General features: G+C 46.8%; 1 protein-coding gene and 1 long non-coding RNA gene across 3 annotated transcripts in view; both read right to left on the reverse strand.

Annotated features, from left to right (window-relative positions):
- Nucleotides 1-7,714, reverse strand: part of LRRC20 (leucine rich repeat containing 20) — a 63,846-nt gene extending 56,132 nt beyond the window's left edge. Inside the window, exons 1-2 of the mRNA XM_090278140.1 lie at nt 7,638-7,714; nt 1,737-1,881 (exon numbers count right to left, since the gene is read on the reverse strand). Coding sequence (XP_090134266.1) covers nt 1,737-1,818 — 82 coding nt within the window. The 5' untranslated portion in view covers nt 1,819-1,881; nt 7,638-7,714. The remainder of the gene's footprint in view (nt 1-1,736; nt 1,882-7,637) is intronic.
- A 4,163-nt stretch (nt 7,715-11,877) lies between these two features.
- On the reverse strand, nt 11,878-17,648 carry LOC150010228 (uncharacterized). 2 transcript variants are annotated; one of them, XR_016511392.1, is made up of 4 exons: nt 17,561-17,648; nt 13,469-13,552; nt 12,665-12,822; nt 11,878-12,209 (listed from the first exon to the last, which is right to left on the reverse strand). It is a non-coding gene; the product is annotated as an uncharacterized LOC150010228 (long non-coding RNA). The 2 variants fall into 2 exon arrangements; XR_016511391.1 differs by lacking the exon at nt 11,878-12,209 and having other exon boundaries at nt 12,635-12,822.
- Nucleotides 17,649-18,445: the final 797 nt, after the last annotated feature.

Below are 18,445 nucleotides of genomic sequence, written 5' to 3' on the forward strand. Positions count from 1 at the left end.
CTACCCCATGACACTTTAAAGGAGGGGCTGGTTACTCACTGCAGAGATTTGTCTATTTGCACTGTGCTCCCCATTCGAAGCCAATGCAGACACCCAGACAAGACCCAGCTGGTTGACACAGAGAGGAGGTGCACTTGTGGTGGAGGCTGGAGCAGGGTAGGGGCTTAGACCTCCATGTCCAGCCCCTGGAGATGGAAAAAAATGAAAACTAATAGCTTCCATTTATCAAGCTACCTTCATGTTAAGCACCTTAGAGATATTACGACTCCTAATCACCTTGATGAGCAAGACACAATTATAACCCCATTTTATAGATGAAGAAACTAAGGCTCAGAGAGGTTAAGTAATCTGCTAAGATAGTAAGTTGGTAGGTGGCAGAGTGGGGATTCAAATCCAGGCCCGTGTGACCCAAGCCTGGCTCTCAACCATCACATTAGTAGTGAAGAGCCGTGAGCACTAGGGTGAGTACAACCTTATTAGTGACCAGCACCAGGTTCCAGCTGAAGGCTTCGTTTACCTTGGCTCAATTCAGCAAACACCTCCACGTGCTTATAAAGTACCTGACACTGTGCCAGCTCTTGGGGGTTGGGGGGACAAAAAAAACACAGGATCATTGCCCTCTAAGGACATTGAATGGGTGCTACAGAAGAGGAAGAGAGCAAGAGGTAGACAGGGTAGGACTGAAGGCTTCCTGGAAGAAGCAGTGACCAAGCTCATTTCGAAGGTTGACTGTCCCTCCACTACCTGGGCTACCACCCCCTGACCCAGAAGCCTATATTCCAGATAGACCCTGACCAACAGCTACTTGAAGAAATGCTCTACTTTTCCAGTCTTTGAATCAGTAGCCTCCATGGAAATGCTCCTTCATGAGACAGAGAGATAGACACACAGGCACACACATCCCTACCTGCCTATGAAATTTCTCTCTGTGCACCAAAGGCCCAACACAAACCCTAATATGTCCACCTGTACAATCACCCACAAAACAGGGTGGTGCTCCCCTCCTCTGGGTTCCTACAACACGCTATGGCTCTAAGGTGCTGTTTACATTCCAGTGAGTGAGATACACACATGCACACATATGCACACACATATAATTGCCATGTATCTCTTGCTAATCCTTTCACATGGCAAGATAGTCAATTCAGCAGGTATTTATTTATGCTATGACCAGTTCAAAGCAAAAAATTTATAAGATACAACTCAAGTAAAACAGTGGAGGGAGAAGGGGCCTCCCAGAGGGAGACCTGGAAAAAACCCCTTTGCTTTCAACACTCCGTCTCCTCCTCATCCGAAGACCACAGTTCGTCATGCCTGGCAGGGATCACCCATCACAGGGAGGTTGTGAAATTCAGTAAGGCAACACCCATGCACCAGCACAGAGCCTGAGACATGGTACCACTCAGCAGTGCCAGCTTTTGTCACGTTGTCCAAGGGCACAAACACACTCAGACTCATCGGCGGTCCAAGGGCAGGCAGACAGACTCCCGGCGGGCAAAACCCCTCACTCAGTGTTTTTCAACCTCTTTGACTATGACCCCTAGCAAGCGTTATGCTGGTACCCAGCATATATGCAAACTAAACACAACTGCAATAAAAGTTCCATGAAACACGGCTCCTCATGACAAGGGGCACACTGATATTTTCTCTTTCATCTTCTCTATTTCATTTCCAGGCTGATTTCACAAACCATTTCCTGGGCCCCCTGCTGTTGGAAAGCCATGCCCCTCACTCACCCAGGGTGTCAGAGCCGTTCTCCACCGTCTCATTGACCTTCCTCGCAACTCTGGCCACCGCCTCACCCATCTTCCTCAGCATGCAGACGTGGGTGTCCTGCTGCCAGCCACAAGGCTGGTCTGCTGCTCACAAGGGGGCCTGCACCTGGGGAAGACACAGGAGCATGAATCATCTGTGCACCAGGCAGGGACTCACCTCTGAATCCACTCTCCCCGGCGACCCAAGCTGCTGGAAGCCTGCAGGGAGAGTCCCACGCCACTCACCTCCTCCTGAGGGGCCCAGAGCCCAGGCCACATCCAGCTGATCTGCCCATCAGAGGACAGAGGCAGCCTGCCCTACTAGTTTCCTAGGAGAATTACCATGTGTGACCTCACCAAACACGGGACCAGGGCCTGAACCAGTGGCTAAGCAGGTGTAAGAACTCAAGGTATGTGCTGGCCTGTGACTCACGTAACAGGTAGGGAGTAGGAGGAGGCGGGGCACAGCCAACTGCAAGGAAGGGACATGTGTCCCTCTACCACATAGCCTATAAGCTGGCGCCCTGTCCATAACCCTCTAGGACAACTCCCCCAGCTCCCTGTTTGCCCTAACCACTTCTGCCAGGCTGGTCAGAGCTGACGGTCTGGCAGGCTGGTTGGTCTCTAAGAATTCTCTTTCCAATTATTAGTATAGAGGGAAGTTACCTGTTTAGCTTGCAGACCTGATTATCAGCCTGAGGCTGAATTTATCTGCAAGACCCCAGGGGAAAAGGGGGTTGGGGTAGGGAAATGAGAGAAAGGGTATTGAATTACTAGAGAGAAGAGGCTTAAAGAAGAGCAAAGAACACAATAAAAATTATAAGGTGCTAAAGACAAGGGACACTAGAAACGTTGCCAACTCTGTTTATTAGAGAAGGAAACTGAGGCATACACAGGGACTAAATGACCTGACCAAGGTCAAAGCGAGTAAGTGGCAAGAATCAGCTCAGCTCGGCTCCACATTCAGTGCTCACTTTTTTACCAGTCACTCACATCGCCAGTGGCAGCACCCCACAAAGAAAATGAACTTGAGGCCAAGGTCAATGCCACACTTTGCCCCCATCCAATCCCAGCTTTGCATACAGCTCAAGGAGCTCTAAAGAACTCAATGTGAGGGTCAAAGGCAGAAGAATGTAAGGGGCAGAGAAAAAGGGGGTAAGGATAGAGCTCAGAGCTGCTCATGTGCTTAGCTGGAGGGGCAGGGTGGCTAAGGCTGAGCTGGGGGCTAGACAAGCCCACCCATCTGCTTAGGGGAGAGTTAGTGGTGAGTTCAGTTTGTATGTACACCTCACCAAAGAGGCTGACAATGAAAGTGTGAAATACATAGTGCAGTGGGAAAAGACTGTTTTTTGAAGATAGGCCTAATGCCTAACTCTGCTCTTTTTTAGTAATTAGTTGAGACGCCTTGGCAATGTGTCTTAACTACTCTGAGCCCCAGTTTCTTCATCTTAAGAGACTTAGTAATAACTTCACTGGGTTCATATGAAGGTTGAACAAAATATATATACCTTTCTGGCCCAAAGCCCAGGACACATAGGTACTCAATAAATGCTAATTGAGAGGATGAGACAATACACATGCAGGCATGATGCCAGCATCTAATCCAGGTTTCACACCCATGTGACTTTGAACAAACAACTCAGTGGAACTCATCTTTAAGGAATGAGAAGAATTTTCATCTCTCAGCCTCCAGGAAGTCTTCCCTGATAGCCCCAGCCCTCAGTGTTCTCTTCTTCTGAGTTTCAGAAGCACTTGATGCCCTAGCACAAGCCAACTGGGTTGTTAATCAGCTTTTAAAATTATATACATTTGTCTCCCCAGTTGGTCCACAGGGAAGCAGATCTATACTGTGCTTTCCACCTGCACTTTACACCACATACTGAAAACACATGCCCATCTAGTATTTCCCAATGGTGATGATGATAATCAACATCCATCATTTGAGCTTCAAATCTAAATACAAGTCAACAAATCTAAGACACTGTCTAATTGAGAAAGGTTATAAATTCAAATATCTAACAGTGCCAGGTGGACAACTTGCAGTAGGTGAACCATGGTGGACAGTAGGGAATAGTGAGGACTACTGCAAACTAGACCCAACACCTCCACCATGCTACCTTTAAGATCATCCCCCTAAGCCTGTGTGACAGCAATGTTGCTAGAATCTTCATGACTTAAGTCTAACCCCTTTACAAAAAGAAAGAAAAAAAGAAAAGGAAAGAAAAGAAAAGGAACCTGAGGACGCTAAGGAGGGAGGTAAATCAGATAGATGAAAACAAAAAACCTGGGTCTTCTAACTCTTAAACCAGGCCTTCTGACCATACTATGCTCCCTCCTTTCCTCATCTCCAGTACTTATTATCAATAACCACAAACATGTATTGAATATCTACTAGGTTTAGGGCATAAAACAAAGAGGAAAGAAATACAGGAAATATTTTGATGAGGAAAAGATTTATAATAAATATCACAGAGGCAATCCTGGCCTCTCAGCAGAGGGGAAAGAGAAAGTAAATCTCCAACCTGCCCAGGGTCTGTGCTAACCCTAGTGGGATTGTCTAAGCTGATTACTTTCAGACACTATGCCAGCAATTCTTCTAGCCCAGAGCCCAGGACATATAGGTACTCAATAAATGCTAATTGAGAGGAGACAATACATGTGCAGGCATGATGCCAGCATCTAGTCCAGGTTTCATACCCATGTGACTTTGAACAAATAACTCAGTGGAACTCATCTTTAAGGAATGAGTAGAATTTTCATCTGCCTCCAGGAAGTCTTCTCTGATAGCTCCAGCCACTAGGTGGGAACAGTTGTGCCTTAGGCCATAGAACCCATTGATGAAAACTAGTCCAATTAAAAACCTCACCCCTGCTAGCAATCTCAGACACCCTATTGTAGGGCCAGAGATATTGAAGCAGCAACAGGAGCAACATGTAAAGTCTGTGAGTTAGAGCAAGTCACTAGGAGGAGGAGCCCCTTACATTCCAGAGGATGCTTGGGGGGTACAGCATAGATATGCCATAGCCCCCCAAGAGGTTCCTGCTGCCCAACTGGCTAAGAAACCACCCTCTCTTCACCTAAAACTACTCTTCTCTCCAAGAGAGAATTCCTTCATAAAGTTCAGCTGACAATCTCTTTCGCAGGTCAGATGATGAAGGTCTGTCACTCTGTCACAGGCAGGGATGTGAGATGGGAGAGTAGCAGGGCCACATTTGGTGTTAAGACCCAAGATGGGGTAAAAGGGCTCCAAAAATGAGGGAAGAATAAACTTGGGATAATAGGAGTCTAGAGTGTATCCCCAAAAGGGCTCCCACAAGGTTGTCCAACCCCACTGATTGCTCCTTTTAGCCCCAACCCAACACAGGGCCTCTTGGGGGGGGGGGAGTTTATTTAGCATGTAACAAGAGCCCAGAAAGGTGGTTAGGGAAGAAAGAAAAAAAAAAAAAGAAAGAAAGAAAGAGAAGGAAAGCTGTTTTCTTTTATTTTAAACCATTTTTGAGAAAAATGAAAAATTGTCTGAGTCACTAGCGGAGTGTAAATCCCCCTAGGCAGGGCCACCTCTAGGAATGTGGGGACCCTGTCTTTGTAAACAATTTGAGTGGACCAAAATCAGCATGCCAGCACCATTCTGGATGCCCAGTCTCATATAGTCCCACGAAAGAAATATCACGCTGACCAGTGGGAGCAATCATTATACAAGGCAGCCCTTCTGGAACCAGAACCCAACTCCAGAGACCCAAGTTCTGGACTCCTTGAGGCATCTGGTCAACCCCACAAGCAGGGGTGGTGGTAAAAGAAAGAGCATCTCAAAGGGGAGAAACAGGAAACACCAGCTCACATGGGTCTGGTCTGGGCTTGGGTACCCAAATCTGATGGCTCTGGTGGCCTCAGCTGCTCCCAGGCACTAGAGAGCAACCCTAGAAAAGTTCAAGAAAAGCACTCCAAGTCCTGGAGACCCTTAGGCACAGGGTCCAAACTCACAGTCATGCTACCACTGTCCCAGCAACACAACCCTCTCCACACAGCCCCAGCTCCCCTTTCCTCAGTGTGCAGGAAATCTTTAAATCCAATAAGCGTCTCCTACAAGGACTTACAGCTATACTTTTGGGGGTGTAAAACTACAGAGACAGGAAATGGGCCAGAATAAGCTTCCCTTTGGGTAAGAGAGACTCAGTGACAGGAGGCAGAATGAGTCACCCTAGGAGGATAATGACACTGGGCCCAAGGAGTATGTGCGCCCTCTGCCATGAAGGTACATGGCATGGCTGGGAGGAGGGAACAAAAAGAGGGGCTGAGCAGAGGTACCCAAAATAATGAAAGACGGAAACAGGCAGCCAGTCTGTCCCCAGATTACTGGGGATGGGGGTTGAAGGCCCTTCTGTAAATCTGTCCTCTGTTTCTCTGCAGGGAGCTTTTTGATGACAGCAGATTAAACCAACCAAAGTTTCGGAGACTTATCAGTGTTGTGAACAGTCCCATTTGTAAAATGAATATATCACCTTCCTTGCTGGGTTGTTTTAAATGGTAAATGACATATAATTTTTGAGAAAGGTCTTTGCAAACTCTTCAGCACTTCTCACATGAGGTATTGCCAATAGACGATTAAACAGGTACAGTAAATTAGAATATAATAAACTGGATGCCAGGGAAAAAAGGTGTCCTGCTTTATGAGAGTTGGCAATACGGCCCTCCTGTACCTGTAGCCTCATTTCACTTGGATAGGAAGCTGAGAGAGGGGAAATTTTTGCTCAAACCCTGACAGTAGTCCCCTGCCATGGCTCCCGCCATCACCAGTGAGAACTTTACCTTATCTTGAGCCCCAAGACCTGTGCAAAGGAGCTGCTTCGACACCCCGTCCACACCAGCTGCTCCTATATTTAGTTACTGGTGTAGTCACTTGGGAACTTTAGAGCCTGGCAGCCGCTTGGAACAGCAACCCGAGCCTCCTGAGCCATGTGTGCAAGCTCCCCCAATGTTGGCTCCAGCGGGTCTCCTGGACCACGCCAATGGGGCAGCCGATGAGGAGGTGAGAGCCGGAGGACTGGATCGGACCCAAGTAGCCCAGAAGGCCCACTTGAGGCCAGAACAGAGTTGACCCAGTTTTCCACCCAAGGGAAAGGAGCCCGCTGGGGAGTAGAGCAGGACCGGCTGGCGCCTTGTTTTTGAGCCATGGGGTTCGCAGTGTCCACGCGTGCTTCCCTATAGGCATCTAAGCATCCTTGGACTGTGCCTCCCAGGACTGAGCCAGGTGGCCAGGCCAGGCAGGGTCCCCTTGCCTGGCGCAAGGGGCCCGTCTCATCCATCTACCCCACCCCCAGACGCCCGCAGCCAATGGCTCCTCGTTGCCGGCCCCGCTCTCTTGGCAGGCGGGGACTGGAGAGAATAAAGCAGGCAGAGACAAGAATGCTACGATCGCAGAGGGCCGGGGACTCCCGCGCCCTCCGGAGGCCAAGAGGCACATCCTGGGGCACACGTCTGCAGTTCCCTAGAACAGAAGCAAACCCTGAAAGTGTCACTTCAGGGACGAAGTACACAACAGCTTTTCCCCGCAAGGAGCGCCTCCCGCGGGGAATGGAGGCCCACCCGGGACTCTCTATTCCCTGGCACCGCTGCGCCCACTCCCCCGAGCCAGCCCCAGTCCAACTGCAGTCTGAGAGCATGAGCCAGAGTGGCGCTGGGCCCCTGGACACTGCAGAAGCTGCAGCTGGTGCACCGCTGCTCTTTGCACCAGGTGACCTGGGGGAGGGGAGGGTACGCTACAGAAACGGGGCCACTTCTCTCCCTCTCTCCCCCAGCCCCTCCAGCGCTTAGCCTCAAACTACGTTTCCTTGACTGGGCACGAAGCGTGGGGCCCCGTTCCGGGAGGCTTTCTGCTACACTTACGGCGACAATGCCTCCTAGCGCCCTGCGCAGCGCAGTCACGCTCCCTCGGCCGCCGGCGACGCCCCATGCAACAGCGGCGTGTTGGAGCCGGCAGGGAGGGGCGTATGGGGCCTGGCTCTGAGCGCTCGGCCGCCCGGCCAATCGCTGCACCAGGACAGGCTCCAGGGCGGGAGAAGGCAGCGGGCCGAGCCGCACGCAACCCAGCAGCGCACCGGTCCTCACGCCGTGCCCCGGAGCAGCGCGCGCAGAAGGGCGGCCGCGCGCTCTCGTGGGTGGATCCGCTTTGTGTGCCGCTTCTGGAGGGAAAACGCTTGGGAGGGCAGGGTTTAGACGGGAACGTAGGACTGAGGCTCCAGATTTGTCTTTCTCAAGGGAATGAAGTTGAATTAGCTGGATCAGGGTCCTCTGAGAAATGTGAAGATGCGGAATAGGAAACTTTTCACGTGATGCCTTCTGGCGCCTCATTCAGGATTTTAAAGACAATAATTCTGGCTACACTCTAACTTCACCTCTCTAAATCCCAATGTTCTCACTTATAAAATAGGAATTATATAAGTACCTACTTCACAGGGTCGTTGTGAGGATTAATACATGAAATGTTGAAGTTGCACAGCCTGATAGCTCAGGGAAGGGTAGCTGCTTCGCAAGATTCATTTATGGAGGATTTACCGTATATCCTCTACTAGGCTCTATGGAGAAGACAAAAGAAATGAGGCCCCCATCTTAACCAGTGAGGATGATCAATCAGCGAGTCATATGCTCTAATAAATAGAAGCATGTATTAAATGTGTGGAAGTCCTGAAGAAAGAACTTTTAATCCTGCCACTGGGGACTGGGGCAGTGAGATAAGGAACACACATTCCCCTGGGTCTTAAAGGATGTTATGGGTTGGATTGTGTCTCCCCAAAAAGATAGGTTGAAGTCTTAACCCCCAGTACCTCTGAATGTGACTTCATTTGGAAATAGGGTCAGTGCAGATGTACGATAAGGTCATACTGGAATAGGTAGGGCGTGACTGGTGAGACACATGGAAGCAGAGATTGTAGTGATGCTTCTACAAACCAAGGAATCCCAAGGATTGTAGGCAAGAACCACATGCTAGGAAGAAGCAAGGAACAGATTCTGCCTCAAAGCGTTCAAAAAGGAACTAACTCTTCCAACACCTTGATTTCAGACTGCTAGCCTCCAGAACTGTGAGGGAATACATGTCTCTTGTTTTAAGCCAGCCAGCTTGTGGCAATTTATCACAACAGCCCTAGAAAACCAATACAGTCAGGTTAAGTAAGAATAAAGGGAAGGCAATTAGAAACATCTCCAAAGAAAGTCTTTCAAAACTGAATGCCACCCTGGCTGTTGTGGCTCAGTGAATTGAGTGCCAGCCTACAAAGCAAATGGTCACCAGTTCAATTCCCAGTCAGGGCACATGTCTGGGTTGCAGGGCATGTGAGAGGCAACCACACATTGATTAATGTTTCTCTCTCTCTTTCTCCCTCCTTTCCTCTTTCTCTAAAAAATAAATAAATAAAATATTTTTTAAAAATTGAATGCCTACCTGCCCAAGTAGTTCAGTTGGTTAAGTGTCATCCAGCAAGGTTGTGGGTTCAATCCACAGTCAGGAAACATACAAGAATCAACCAATGAATCCATAAATAAGTGGGACAGCGAACTAATGTTTCTCTCTCAATCAATGTTTTAAAAAACTGAGTGCCTAGTGTTGGCAAGGGCCTGTGTCTTGGGGTATATATACCAAGATGCATCAGCACAGACCCTGCCCTCAAGGGGTTATTGCTCATGAAGATGCCTGAGCAGCCATGTTTTCTGACTCCTTCCCAGGAAGACTATGGAAACCTTTCCCCACCCTCATCATCACTGTATCTCTGCAACATATATACCAGGTACCAGATATAAATAATAAATAGATCTAGTCCTGTTATGCCCAAGCCAAGATCCTTATTACTCTGGACAAAGCAGACTCTGCTACTTCTGTTTCACTTAAAACCAGCCTTAAATTTCTGGTCAATTTCCACAAGTGGAAGTCTTATCTCACAGGCCATACACAGACCTGAAATAACCAGTACAGGGCTTCTATGCATGCAGTAAGGGCTCAGTAAATACCACTGACTGATGGCCCCAGTCTGGGATATTCCACATCCATGCCTTACCTTACTCAGTCCCCTCCCCCAGGAGTTTCATCGTGGCCCCTCCACCTCCACAAGGAGAAGACTCTGCTCCAGCTCAAGTGCCACTTCCTCTATTCCTAATGTGTTTGCTTCTCCAGGGCACTCATAGCATCATGCCCTTATTATGCCATCTCTGCACAAGTCTTTTCTCCCAAGGCTTGCCTGATTTCAAATAGACTAGAGCTTGGCACATGGTAAGTGTTTCTGTCAGTCAGCAATTTTTCTCCTGCATAATAAGACACCCCAAAACTTAGAAGTGGCTTAAAACAATAACTGTTCAGTTCATGATTTTATGGCTCAGCATTTTAGGTTGGGTTCAGCTGGGCAGTTGTTCTGGCTTCAGCTGGACTCCCATATGCATCTGGGGTCAGTAGCTAGGCAGCCAGAGGCCTCTGCTTCTTGGAGTGGCTAGCTGCCAACTGAGGTAACTGGGCCACACGCCTCTCATCCACCAGCAGGCTAGCCCAGGCTGGCTCACACAGAGCTTCAGGGTTCCAAGAGCAAGTGTGGAATCAGGAAATGTCTCTTCAGGTCTTGGCTCAGAACTGGCACTACATCACTTCCATAGTCGTATTGGCTAAACCAAGTCACAAGTCCAACCGAGGTCCAAGGGTGGGAAAATAGACTCCATGTTCTGATAGCAGGAGCAGCAAAGTCATATTGCAAGGAACATGGATTTGGAAATGGGTAGAGAATTGAAGCTAGTTTTGCAATTTACTGCAGTGCTCTATAAATGTTCACACAATACCTAGTGGGTGCTCAGTAAATATTTATCGAGAGTTCTAAAATTTTCAATCATGGTGTTTAGAGATTTCATTGAACACAATTAATTGGCAAAATTTTCTCTTACAAAACATCCATTGCCACCTTTAGTTTCAGAATAACAATGGAGGGGCTCAGAAAGAGAGAACTGTGCAATGCAAAGCCACACTAAGGATTCTCAGCAGGCCCAAACAGGTTCCTCCAAAGAAATCCAGAGCATCTCTGGAGGCCTGAGCCCCTCGGAGCCCTGGTTCAAGCCTGGTCACCTTAGCTGAAAGCCATATACCTTCACCTATGAAAAGAAAGAGGCTTAGATGTTTGCCAGGGTTTGCACACAGCCCCTAATGATGCCTGAAAGCCTTGCAAACTGCCCACCAGATAGGAAACCTCTTGTTAAATGACACAATTGTTATCTGCCTCTTTCCCCCTTGCTGAGAAAGATAAATCCTCAGGGCACTCAAGGAAGGGCCACTATTCTATGAGTAGAGAAAGCAGCTCAACTTTGATGACTGAGAGCTCTGATGGGGAACAATTACTAGAATCAATACCAAGGCCTGTTGTTGGAGAAGAAGAAGGGAGGAACTGAGAATGGCTACTGGGTTCGGTGATTTGAAAGTTGTTTGTGAACATGGCTAGAGCCTGGACCAGATGACAATAACAAAACAGTAACAACACACAGTAACTTAGTATGCATCAGGTGCTGTTCTAAGCATTTTACATGTTTACTCACTTAATCCTCACAACAGCCCTTGTCATCCTACACACCCCTCCCTCACCCCAGCCTGCTGATCTTGGGCTCTAACTACACTGGAAATAAGATACAGTTTGTAGCCACTTTGACCCTTTCCCTGAGCAGAGTTCTTCATGGGCTCATCCTCTCTCTTCCAGGCCTTTCTGGATGTGGAAATCCCTTTGGGTCCTCCAGTGAGACCTATGTTTTCCCCTTAAGGACTGCCAATCAAGATATCTCAATGCTCACCAAATGGTGTATCTCTGCCTGAGGGAACTTCTCACTTCCTTCTACTGTCTTTAAACAGCTGGAACATCTTGCCCTAGAAATACATGCATCCCATTAGATCTTTAGATCCTCAAAAGACACTAAAAGCTCTTTGAAGACAATGAGCAGGTCTCATTTATCCTTGAATCTCTCTTTGATGCCCAGCATGGTATTTGCATCTAGAACTAGATCAGTGTTTTTTCAATTTATAGGTCATTACCTGTTAGAAGGTTGAGAGGTCAATTTAGTGGTTATATTAGTTATTCATAGCTGCATAAGAAACTACCCAAAACTTAGTGGCTAAAAAACATTTATTAAACCATGGTTTATATTGGTCAGAAGTCTAGGTGTGTCTTAGCTGGGTCCTTTGGCTCTGACTTTCTCACAGTTTCTCCAGGCTTGGCTGGGAAGAATTCTCTTCCTAGTTCACTCACATGGTTGCTAGCAGGATTCTGTTCTCCTGGGTTATTGGACTAATACTTCAAGTCCTCACAAGCTGTTGGCAAGAGGCCTGTCTCAGGTCTTTGCCATGTGGGTCTTTCCATACAGCGTCCTTCCACATGGCAGCCTGCTTTATCTGAGCAAGCAAGCAAGAGGGCAGGAAGGGACGAAGAGAACAGAAGAAACCAGTATCTAGAAATGCAAGGGAGGAGAAAAAGAGAACAGTCAGATGAGGACCAAACAGTGTCCACTGCATGGGACATCAAAGCAGCTTCTGTACAATGAAGACCAAACTAAAGTGACTGAAGAGTGAATGAGAGAACAATCAGCAAGTGTAGACAACTTCAGGAAGCGTGGCTGGAACAAAAGGAGGAAAACATGGCCAGAGGTAGGAAGGGACTTAGGTAGGACCTAGGGAGGGATGTTTAAACTTTTAGAGACTTGTGCATGTTTAAACTCTAATGCCAAAAAACCAGGGGACACAGGTGGATGCAGGAAAACACAGGCCTAAACTCTGAAGCCCCTCAACCTTGTTTGTAATAGCATACAATGGAGCCTTCTGGATAACCCCATCTTAATCTGCTCAGATGGCTGTAACAAAATACCATAGACTGGAGGGCTTCAAATACAGAAATTTATTTTCTCACAGTTCTGGAGGCTGGAAAATTCAAGATGAAGGTGCTAGGTGATTTGGTTTCTGGTGAGGTCTCTGTTCCTGGCTTGCAGATGGTCACCTTCTCATTGTGTCCTCTCCTGGTGAAGAGAGATCTCCGGAACTCTTCCTCTTCTTATAAAGGTACCAGCCCTATTGGATTAGGGGCCTGCTCTTATGACCTCTTTTAACCTTAATTACATACTTAATGGCCCCATCTCCATATGCAGATGCAGTGGGGGTTAGGGTTTCAACATATAAATTTTGGGGGGGATATAATTCAGTATGTAGCACCCATGTACTCACTTGTCTATCTTTTACTAGAACAGCTATTTGGCATTTTGTGGACCTTACTGAAACTGCCAAGGTGGAGCTCACTCCACCTAACCACACCCCTCCCTTTTCCCCCTGCATTTTCCCTCCTCTGACTAGAAAAGTGGAAACTCATAGGAAGGACATAGTTAGGATAATTTCCTGGTGATCAAATTATAAGAAGTTCTTCTGGAAGGAGGAAGGAGTCTGCAGTTTCCAAGAGGAACACACTCATACCAATCCTGGGGTGGGCCAGTGTGACAACTGTATGAACACATTATTCCCATCAAGGATGCCCCAAACTACACTTTTAGCTTCAGTTGTCCAGATATGTCACAATAAAAGTGAGTTTTTAGGACCATAATATGCACTCTCCCCCAAGTCATTTTAGGCTCTAACCATTTGAACAATCCAGCCCTATCTATTCCTGCACTCCTCCTGACCCTGAATGTGCTACCAATCATTTATTTATTCAACAGATACTTACTGAGCACCCATATATGCCAGGCACTGAGCTAGTCCTTGGAGAGAAACAGAGTACATAACAGGCCGCTTTCATGGCACTTACAGTCTAGAGGAGAAGCAGATATTAATTAAATGATCACAATTATGACGATACAGGTCATGTGGAGATGAGGCACACAATGGTATGAGGGCCTCTAACAAGGAGGTCGAGCCTTGGCAGGAAAGGTAGGAAAGGCTGCCTGAGAAAATTCATCTGAGTGGGATGGGAATGGTAGGGGGTAATAGTCAACTAGGTGGATACTAGGAAATACAGTAGTTTTCAGTGTTTTATATAGAAAACAGTAACAAATTTACATTTTTTTTAACAAACTAAGCAACTTAAAAAAATATATCTAATACATTTATTATCTACAGCTTTGTGGGCCAAGAGTCCAGGCACCACATAGCTAGGGGCTCTGCAAGATGTAGTCAAGGTGTGAGGCAGGGCTGCATGTTCTCACTGAGGCCTGACTGTGCAAGGGTCCACTTCCAGGCTCACCCAGGTTGTTGAGAGAATTCATTTCCTTGGGACTGTAGGACTCATGGCAGCTTGCTTTTTCAAAGCCAGCAATGGAGGTGGGGTGGGAGGAGACTAGAGTGAATCTATGAGCAAGATGGAGTCTTACATAACATAATCACAGGAGTGACATTCTGTCAACTCTGCTATATTCTATTGGTTAAAAGCAAGTCACAGGTTCTACTCCCTCTCAAGCATGTGAACACCAGGAAGTGAAGATCATGGGGGTCATCTTAATGTCTGGTCACCACAGAGAACAACAAGGCAAAGGGACTAGCATGTGCCCTGTGATGGGAGGGAACATGGTCTATTTGACAACTGGGAGCACAGTAAGTGTGAGGAAGAAAGGTAGGACATGAAGCCAGACCAGATTCCAAGAGTAAGGGGAAGCCATAGAAGAGACGGTGGCGATACAAACCGATACATACTGCCAGTTACTGTTACCCCAGGGCTTCTGAGCCTAATTCAGTGTGAATGGATGAATAACCCCATCCAAATCCAGCCAAAGAACTGGATGAAAGGAATTGTCACGAACACAGGTAAATCCCATGGTTAAGTGGAAGCTCCATGAGTTATTCCCTTATTCACCCCATAATCTAGAGTAGAGTCATACCAGGAGCTGAGTAAGTATTTCTGAATGAAATAGTTGATGGAGAGATGAAAGCCAAGCAGCTTGTCCTGTCCAGAGCCTGCACGGAGAATCAGATCTCCAGCAACAGAGTCAGAGTTTTCTATTCTGAACCACACAGGGCCCACCCAGTCACCATAAAGAATTAATTCCCTTTGAAAACCCTCAGCTCCACCCAAGAGAGGGCAGAATCTCCTGGGGGTAGAGTGCCTGTCTCAACTTGGTGAGCACCCACTCTTGGCTCACAAGCTCTGTACACCGTGTGCCTTGCCTCTGGGCTGTGACTAGCACAGAGCGTGGTACAACATTCATTGTTTGGATGACAGTGCATTTCCATGTCAAGAGTGCTCTCTCTGGTTGGAGCTCAAGATATCAAAACCAGGCACATGCCACTGGATGTGGTGTGGCCTTAAGCACACTGCCCAGTTTCACCTTGCAGGTCAGGTTATGGAGAGAGAGAGAGAGAGAGAGAGAGAGAGAGAGAAAGGAACTAATGTGTTGAATTGTAGTAAACAGGCAGGTAATAAATTGGCTTCAATGGAAGAGTTTATCATGCCTAAGGAATTTTGAAGAAACCATACCTTGTTTTCTGAAATCTACAACTATAGACTTTTGCTGGTATCACCTGACAAGACTTACAAAGAAATGCTGAAACTAAAGCATAGTCCCCTCTGGCACACATGCTGCTTTCCTACCTGGCCCTCTTCTCCCAGCCTCATGGCCCTTGGCACCTTCTTGGATCTGATTGGTGCCTACCACCATTCCCATCAGCCAGTCCTTGGTTGGGCCTGACATTTAGTCCTCTGGAGAGAACTCTATGAATGAGAGGTTCTTCCTTTTATTTTTCAGACATGATAACATGTTCAGAGCTCATGGTCATACAGCAGGCAGGTGGGAGAGCCAGTATTGAACCAGGGCATGTCTGATGTCAAACCCTGTGCACAGTGGACCCTTTCCAACCACAGTGAGAGGCTACAGAATTTCTACAGATACAGCAGGTGACCTTGGACAAACTAGATTCTCTGAGGCTACTTCCTCATCTGTCGGGTCGGCAGCCGTCCGTCTCGAGAGACGATGGTGTAGCTTCTTAAGTGTCTATCTGCACCACCGAGAATGGCTGTGCAGTCCGACTCGGGAGTGACACGGTATCTGTCTCCTCCCGTGTTGAATCGACATCTTACGATGACGCTGGAGTGTCCTCTCCAGTGGAGCTGAAGCTACAGAGCCTGGGCAGGGTGATATGGAGGGTCTGCTGTTGCCCATGCAGCAGACCCCCCCTCTCTTCGCAGCTGAGGGATCCAAGGGAAAGACGGAGTCAATACAGCTTGGCTTCAGGTGCGCCGCAGGAGTTGCCGGTGTTGACTACAACATCAAACCGCCTTAGGGACTCCGGCTCCGGATTTTCTGTCGGGGTTTACTCCCTTAGCCTTTCCCCTGAAGAGGTATGCCGCAAGGCAGCGGAGGTTTTTTGGAATCAGAGTTTTCCTTCTCTGATGTGCCCTGACTGGAAGATCGAACCAGCGATCTGTAGAATATAGATAAGAATAATAAGCAGCTTGCCTCCATCACAAGGCTGTGGCTCAGCTTAATGTGAGGTAATGGTCTGAAAGTGCTTTGTAATGTGGAAAAGTGTTATCCAAAGGTAAGGGGCTATTATCTTTATGATGATACAGACTTAGTGTGGGTGGCCTCATTATGGAGGGTGGGGAATAGTCTTTCTCTGTCCCTGGGAAAGACAGAACCAGAGGGAACAGAGCATGAGGTGACTATAGGGGAGTTAGAAGGAATGAGTTTTGGGAAGCCAGGGTAGCTAAATAGTGGAATAACAGACTTTAGAAAGAGTACACCTGGGTTGGAGACACTCAGTCTACTTCCATTTTTTAAAACTCAAGTTATGCTAATAAATGTTAAAAGTTCCAAGAAAGGGCTGCCCAAATATGATATATTTTACATGTTCAATCCTAACAGTACATCAGTTATAAATCTAGTGGTACTGTGTCTGTGAGGTCACAATTGCATCGGCAACTTTCCAGACCCCAAAGACCTAGATAATATTCAGAGGTAAGATTCTTCCCCCAATTCCAATGTGTGGGTTTTTTCCTCACCACCAAGCAAGTCTCCAACAGCAGATGGGTGTCCCACAATTCAACTCAATTCTGACACTAGCTTCCTGGACTTGGTCCTACAAGACTGCTGTCCCCCCCACACACACACTCTTCAGCCGCCAACTGCAAGTCCAAGTTGTCACCTATGTTTTTGATAGAGTGGCTATAGTTTGGAGATTCCAACTTGGGTTTGATTAAGTTGCTAGAGCAACTCACAGAACTCAGAAATCATTCTACTTACTAGACTACCAGTTTATTATAGAAGGATATAAGATAGAAACCACCAGATGGAAGAGATGCACAGGGCAAGATCCCGGGTAAGGGTGCAGAGCTTTCACACTCTCTCTGGATGTGCCACTTTCTCCAAATCTCCAAGTATTCATCAATCTGGAAGCTCTCCAAACTCCTCTCTCAGCCCCCAGTTCTTTTTGGTTTTTATGGAGGCTTCATGACAAAGGCATGATTGATTAATCATGGGCCATTTGTAATTGATCTCAATCTCCAGTCCCTTTGCCCTCCCCAGAGATCAGGAGTATGCGACTGAAAGTTCCAACCCTCCAATCACATGGTTGGTTTGGCTCTCAGAGTAGAAGTAGTTGCTATTTTACTTAGGCTAAACACTTATATCTCAGCCTCAATTTCCTCATTCACAAAATGGGAAAAGAGTCATGTTGGGCGTGCCCACGATTATCTTTTCAATTCCATCTTGGGCACATGGTAGGCAGAGGTAATGCTGCCTAGAGCAGCAGTTCCCTGGCAGGGGGGCAAGGGTCCCTCAGACCCTGTCTAGGAACCTGTGAGCATACCTCTTTTTCAATTACATACCTGTATGAGTCTGGGTTTTCTTCATATATTTGAATCAAAACATCACAACAGATTGAATGCAGAAACAGTTGTGAGATTCCAACTGTCTTCTACTAAGCAGACATTAAAAAGTTTGCAAATATGTAAAACAATGACACTTTTCACACTAATTTTAAATATAAATTAAAAAATACATTAACATGTAATAACACTTTATGGATAAAAATGACATTTTAAAAATTCTCTTTTAATTTTAATACAGCAATTATCAATAGATACAATCCACACGAACAAAAGCTCTTTGGGATCCTTAATAAAAAATTTAAGAATGTAAACTTTCAGACCAAAAAAGTATTCTTTTTTGGAGGAAAGAATAGGGTTCCAGGTCTAGATTTTTTCAGGTACCCCATGGTCCTAACCTTTCCCTGTGCTCAGTTTCTTTATCTCCAATTCTATACTCATCCTTGTGACATGGGTAGTGATTAATCTCCTTCTTTTCTTAATGTTTATATTTTGCATTATGTGTGTATACAGAGACCGTCTCTAGAAGGATACACAATAAACTGGTAGCTGCCCTGGTTGGTGTGGCTCGGTGCATTGAACACCAGCCCGCAAAACAAAGGGTTGCCCGTTCGATTCCCAGTCAGGGAGTATGCCTGGGTTGCGGGCCGCGTCCCCAGTTGGGGGCGCATGAGAGGCAACCCCACATTGGTGTTTCTCTCCCTCTCTCCCCCTCTTCCCCTCTCTCTAAAAATAAATAAATAAAATCTTAAAAAAATAAAATAAACCGGTAGCAGTGGTTCCCCCTGGAGAGGGGAACTGGGAAACTGGGAGACTGTAATACCATAAATCTTTGTGCTCTGATTTTTTAATACATCATGCATGCATTGCCTATATTTATTATTG

The sequence above is a fragment of the Furipterus horrens genome, unplaced genomic scaffold (assembly GCF_987537825.1).
Source record: "Furipterus horrens unplaced genomic scaffold, mFurHor1.1.pri manual_scaffold_5, whole genome shotgun sequence".
NCBI lineage: Eukaryota > Metazoa > Chordata > Mammalia > Chiroptera > Furipteridae > Furipterus > Furipterus horrens.